The 5,894-nt window shown below is 40.3% G+C and overlaps 1 protein-coding gene across 3 annotated transcripts in view; it reads right to left on the bottom strand.

The window, feature by feature from the left end:
- Positions 1-316: 316 nt before the first annotated feature.
- RRM2 (ribonucleotide reductase M2) overlaps positions 317-5,894 on the bottom strand; it is a 19,735-nt gene continuing 14,157 nt past the window's right edge. The window contains exons 4-11 of one of the 3 annotated variants that reach the window (XM_012662435.1): positions 5,832-5,888; positions 5,468-5,584; positions 4,777-4,910; positions 3,267-3,361; positions 3,005-3,138; positions 1,565-1,669; positions 1,362-1,475; positions 317-1,284 (exon numbers count right to left, since the gene is read on the bottom strand). In XM_012662435.1, the coding sequence (XP_012517889.1) occupies positions 1,132-1,284; positions 1,362-1,475; positions 1,565-1,669; positions 3,005-3,138; positions 3,267-3,361; positions 4,777-4,910; positions 5,468-5,584; positions 5,832-5,888 (909 nt within the window). In that variant the 3' untranslated portion in view covers positions 317-1,131. The remainder of the gene's footprint in view (positions 1,285-1,361; positions 1,476-1,564; positions 1,670-3,004; positions 3,139-3,266; positions 3,362-4,776; positions 4,911-5,467; positions 5,585-5,831; positions 5,889-5,894) is intronic. The other 2 variants (XM_012662436.1, XM_012662437.1) reach the window with 2 other exon arrangements.

Raw genomic sequence — 5,894 nt, forward strand, 5'->3', positions numbered from 1 at the left:
AAAGGATATACATACTAAAAAAATATTTTCAAATTTAAAAGCTGTAGTAAATATAAATGAATTAACTCAACAGTATATACTTACATACAAATTAAACAAAAGCAGAATAAACACAACTCTTAGGAGAACCAACTTCAATCCTGATTTTATCACTTAACAAGAGCAAGAACTTAGGTGAGTCATTACATTTGAGGATGACTGGCAAATTTACAATATTACCTTAGATTCCACCTAAGAAAACTCTTCAAGGATATCTTCATATCAGCTAGAAGTTGGGGAAAATACAATTTAAAAAATAAAGTGTATTTTCTCCCCCTCATATATATTAAAACCCGAGGCCCCTAGCAGTCAGCCCAGACCATCATTCCTAATGATTTAGATTAGAAGATCCTTGCCCTAAAAGATGACCCTTTATCTCTTATCCTACAACACTCCACCGAGGCTACAGGATAAAAAACACAACCTTGTCTTCTATGTAGCACCAAGAGACTAATACCTAGGTACGCCCAGGATTGACTTTAAAGTCGCTTAAAGAGTATTTCAATTCATTAAAGAAAATAAAGCTTAGAAATCGCATGCTTAGTCTACACAAGTTTAACTTATTTAATAGTAACTTGGTAAATTTCAAATTGGCTCTTATTAGTAGTAAACAGAATACTTTGTATTTGGGGTAAAAACCAAATAAATCAGGCTAGACCTGACAATACGAACAATGTTACTCTTTGAGAAAGTGCGAGTTTTATACACAAACAAGTAAACTTTAAAACATGCTCTGAAGCAGGGAGGCTGCATCTGTCAACTGCCTTGTGGCATAAGTGAATGTTTAATCCTGCTGGGCCACACTCACTAAGGTCTCCACAATTTAAGGACAAGGTTGCCGCTCTTACTGTTATGGTGAAGTTGTAGCCTGCGAAAACGGACAACTTTTACCTTATAACACTCTTTCCTTCTAAGTGCTACTACTAGCATTATTAATAAACAGGACTGATTTTGAGGTAGCTACACAGCTTTAAAGATGGTGTTAACGAATATTTTGGATAATTCAGAGTGTAGCTGGTTAATACACTTCAGCTGATTTTTTTTTGATGAGAAGGAAAAATCAGCAAAATTAAGGGCACATCTCCAGTTCATTTAGAAGTCAGCATCCAAGGTAAAAGAATTCTCTGTTGGACTTGACATCACTCCCATCCTCTGATATTCGCCTACTCTCTTCTCAAAGAAGTTAGTCTTTCCTTGCAGTGAAATATTCTCCATAAAGTCAAATGGATTTTCTACTCTGAATACCTGAAAAGGTTCACATCAAGATATAAATACAGAACAACAATTTCGAAAGAAACAGAAGGGTATAAACAATACTTTACCTTGTTGAAACCCAGTTCCAGCATAAGTCTGTCTGCCACAAACTCAATGTACTGCTCCATTAACGTGCAATTCATCCCAATGAGCTTCACAGGCAAGGCCTCGGTGAGGAACTCCTAGGGACCAAAATACAGCTTCTGAATACCACCGAAGCACAAAAGCATCTAGCAAGCACTAGAGTGACCCATACACATCACCCACTTACCTGCTCTATCCTAACAGCATTGATAATTATTTCTTTTACTCTGTGCTCCGACGGTTTATGTACCAGGTGTTTGAACATCAGGCAGGCAAAGTCACAGTGTAAACCCTAGAAGAAAAAGTTCAAGATCATGAAAGCCAGAAGACTTCAGCATGGAATATGAATGCTTGATCCTTTTCTGCATTCTCCTTATACTACTTTCTCAGGCTGAGAGCTGTCAGGCTGAAACTGTCAAAGGGAAGATGACTTCAACTGCTGATGCCACTGAGGCAGGCTCAGCCCCACCCAAGGCCCTGAATGCTACCACCTGGGTAAGGACAAGCCAGGTCTATTCCTCTGTGTGGTGGCAAAAGGAGCCACAACTTTTGCCCAAAGTATTCTTTCTATAGCTGTGAGCTCCAATTTGGCACTACCCCCAGCAGGAAAGGCAAACCTCAGTGACAAAGCTAATTAGTTTCCAGATGCTCAGGAAATATGATGCAATTTTAAGTGAGTCAAGTCTTAGTGTATGAAACTCCAATAAGATTCAAAGTTTATATCCCTACACAGGAAGATCTTCCTATAAGGTAAGATCAACTGTTTGATCAGCCCAGTGGGCTCCAAGTATGGTAGGGTTCATGCTCCCTGCCTTTCAAAAGTGACTTAAACCTAGGCACTTTCACCTTCCTTTCCTCAGTTTAATCCAAGAGTATTCATTTTTTATTTTTATTTTTTATTTTTTTTTTTGAGACAGAGTCTCACTCTCTTGCCTGGGGCGAGTGCCGTGGCGTCAGCCTAGCTCACAGCAACCTCAAACTCCTGGGCTCAAGCGATCCTACTGCCTCAGCCTCCCGAGTAGCTGGGATCACAGGCACGCGCCACCATGCCCGGCTAATTTTTTCTACATATATTTTTAGCTGTCCAATTAATTTCTTTCCATTTTTGGGTAGAGACAGGGTCTCGCTCTTGCTCAGGCTGGTCTCGAACTCCTGAGCTCAGAACGATCCACCCGCCTCGGCCTCCCAGAGTGCTAGGATTACAGGTGTGAGCCACCGCACCCGGCCTAATCTAAGAGCATTCAAAGACGTACACTAGACCAAAATGAACCCTCATTTCATTGAGATGCTTACCAATGAACTCTGAAGTAGAGTAGAATCATATAAAATACCAGGCAAGAATAATAAAACATTTCTTTAAAAAACCCCATCAAGTACTTATAGTTTTGTGCATTCCAGTCTGTAGGGCAATATGTACATACTAATGTATTATATTGAGAATGCAAGTAAAATAACTGCAGCAGAAGTATTTCCTTCTTTGCTGAGTATGTATATGGTCGAACTGACATATTAAATGTGGATATGATACCATCTGAAATCTTGGGTCCTCTTCAGTGAATCGAAGAACATGCCTAAGAGTTGCAGATGTTTGGGGAACAAGCTAGCGTGTTATTTCATTTAGACTCACCTCATCTCTGCTAATAAGTTCATTGGAAAATGTGAGGCCGGGCATCAGTCCTCGTTTCTTGAGCCAGAATATCGATGCAAAAGAACCAGAAAAGAAGATGCCTTCCACTGCAGCAAAGGCTACAACACGTTCTCCTATTTAAGGGTTAACAGCAAAATGTTTCTAGTGAGTAACTGCTAGTATTTGTAGGAAGGGCCAACAACCCAGTAACATTACTTAGAAAATGAAGCTCAGGTCTAAGTAAAGTCAAAGGTCTCCTTACCATAGGTAGCCTCTTTGTCCCCAATCCAACGCAAGGCCCAATCTGCCTTCTTCTTGACACAAGGCATCGTTTCAATGGCATTGAAGAGATATTCCCTAGTAGGCATATACAGCATCAGCAATTACAATATCACAGCCAAGACCTCTGATCACAAACTTCTAGATAAGAGTGCTGAGACGAAGGCCAGCACTTCGAGTATTTGCCAATTCTTTCCCCCAAAAGAACTCACACTGAAATGTTTTCTTCTTATTGGTTAGCTTCTCCCTCTAGTGTTCTTTTAGAAACCTCAACATTCATTTATGTTAATTAATACAAGTTTATGTATTCTGTAGTCCATATTGAGCTCCAAGGTCTATGAACACTAAAACTTACTCCATTATAACAGGGGCAATATTGCCTTAATTATTTCAAGTCCAGATCATAGTTCAGAGCCCCTATCTTCTTTAAATTTGAAGAACCATAAAATCTTAACTGCTATGCTATTACCCCATTAAATAAACAGCCCCAAAGACTATCATTGGGTGGATTATTTGAGACTCAACTGCCACATCTATATAATTAAACCAATAAACTAAACCATCTAAGATTGCTTCCTACTAGAATTCTAAGCTACACCATTGACCAGATCAGGAAAGCAAATTGGTGGGCCCAACACCTACCTGAGTCCTCCTTACTACCTTCCTCTGCCTCCCTTCATCCTGGTGCCCACCCTGGGAGTCTACCTATTTCCCAGCCTATTCCCACCCAGATGACCTTGTGTTCTGAAGCAAAGGTCACCAGACACTGGGCTCCTTCTGTTCTTCCCATCTTAATGCCCTCTTCTTTGAGAGATCTGTCCTGCCTGTCCCATGTTCTTGAGGCTTACCCGCCCCTGACTTCCTGATCCCACCCCTCCGTCACAACCCCAACCTCCCCTCTACCTTTTCTCATTTTGTCTACATGTTCAAATCTCTTTACCTGCAAAGTTTCCTCAGACCTTTCAATTTCCTGCTCATTTTCCCTCTTCACACGCTTCCACGTAGTCTGCAATAGCCAGTTTAGGCCTCAGCTTTGCCACTTTCACCCATACAAGGCTCCTTCCCCTAAAGCCGACCTTGCGAGCTCCTGAAGGCGCAAGTCCTCCTCTCTTGCCAGCGCCACCCAGCCCCACATTCTAGGTTCTCAACAGGTTTGTCACATGAGTAAAAAGACTGTCAGACCTAGGTTTTACTTTATGTCATACCCAACGAGGGATTTTTTTCTTTTTCAACACAAGATAGGGAGAAATAAGGATGTTTTTTCAAAAAGCACTAGACTGGCCGTTCAATTGTACACTCATAACTTTAAGTGAATGACTAATAAAGTGAATTTAGGCTTCTTGCTAAGAGCAGACATGCCCATGGGTGCTAGAAACATCTATGACTGCTTAGTCATTCTGGAGTCATTTTCATCCCTATAGGAACTAAAAAACTTGAAATAAATTTAACAATTAGTGAGTCCTCAACATCTTGCACACCACTTCAACACTCACCTTTCTTTGGAATCTTTAATGTAAGTATCAATGAGGAGACTATACATTTCAGAATGTATGTTTTCCATGGCAATTTGGAAGCCATAGAAACAGCGAGCTTCTGTAATCTGAACTTCTTGGCTAAATCGCTCCACCTAGTGGCAAAATATCAAAGTTAAGCTTGATGAAAAACACCACAACTGTCAATGGAAACGGGTATCACCCCAGTCCCTTCTTTGTACCAGTGTAAGGTTTGTTTCTATATATATTTAATACAATTTTTCACAATTCTGTGATAAAGTTGACATTTTATAGCATATGTTCAATTTACAGATCAGGAAATATATGATTCCTGTTTCACAAGGTTTCTGTGAGCACTTGATTATTGATGGATTCTTTCCTAATCCATAGCAGGAAGGATCCATTCACAATAAGGCATATGCAACCAAAATATTAAAACAGCAAAGCCACAAGAGACAGCAAATGTGGCCATAAGGAGTAAACCTATTACTAAACATTGTCTTTCAGCTTCTCCAGTCAGGGAAAATACCATAAGGAGAAATAAGTGCAAATTGTGTTGCAAAACAGGAATTGCCACACACACACACGCACATATATTCAGTGTGCAAAAATTAAAAAGACAAAAGTTACCTAGTTCTCTAGTTCTACGCTAAATCTTCAAGTGAATGAAAGTTGTTTTTTGGAAACTCACCAAGTTTTCATTGACTATGCCATCACTTGCTGCAAAAAAAGCCAGAACATGTGATATGAAATATTTCTCCGCAGGCTTCAGGGCTTCCCAGTGCTGAATGTCTTTGGAAAGATCCACCTGAGGTTAGAAGTTCACAATTTTAGCACAAAGGGAAGAGATTCAAGCGTGCAGGACTTCACGCTAAGGCACTTTCAAATTTTAAGTCTACCAGCATGACCCGATGAATATACCCTTCACATACCCAGTTCCCTTTGCCAATTAAAACATCTAACATCCTCAGTGGGCAACCGTCCCCAAAAGGAATCTAAGTACATCTCAGACAAGTTCTAATCGCCCCTGCAGGGGTCTTCCATAATCCGATTACCTCCTCGGCCGTCCAGAAGGAAGCCTCAGCTTTCTTATACATTTGCCAAATATCATGGTATTC

Source organism: Propithecus coquereli, unplaced genomic scaffold, assembly GCF_000956105.1.
Source record: "Propithecus coquereli isolate 6110/MARCELLA unplaced genomic scaffold, Pcoq_1.0 Scaffold764, whole genome shotgun sequence".
NCBI lineage: Eukaryota > Metazoa > Chordata > Mammalia > Primates > Indriidae > Propithecus > Propithecus coquereli.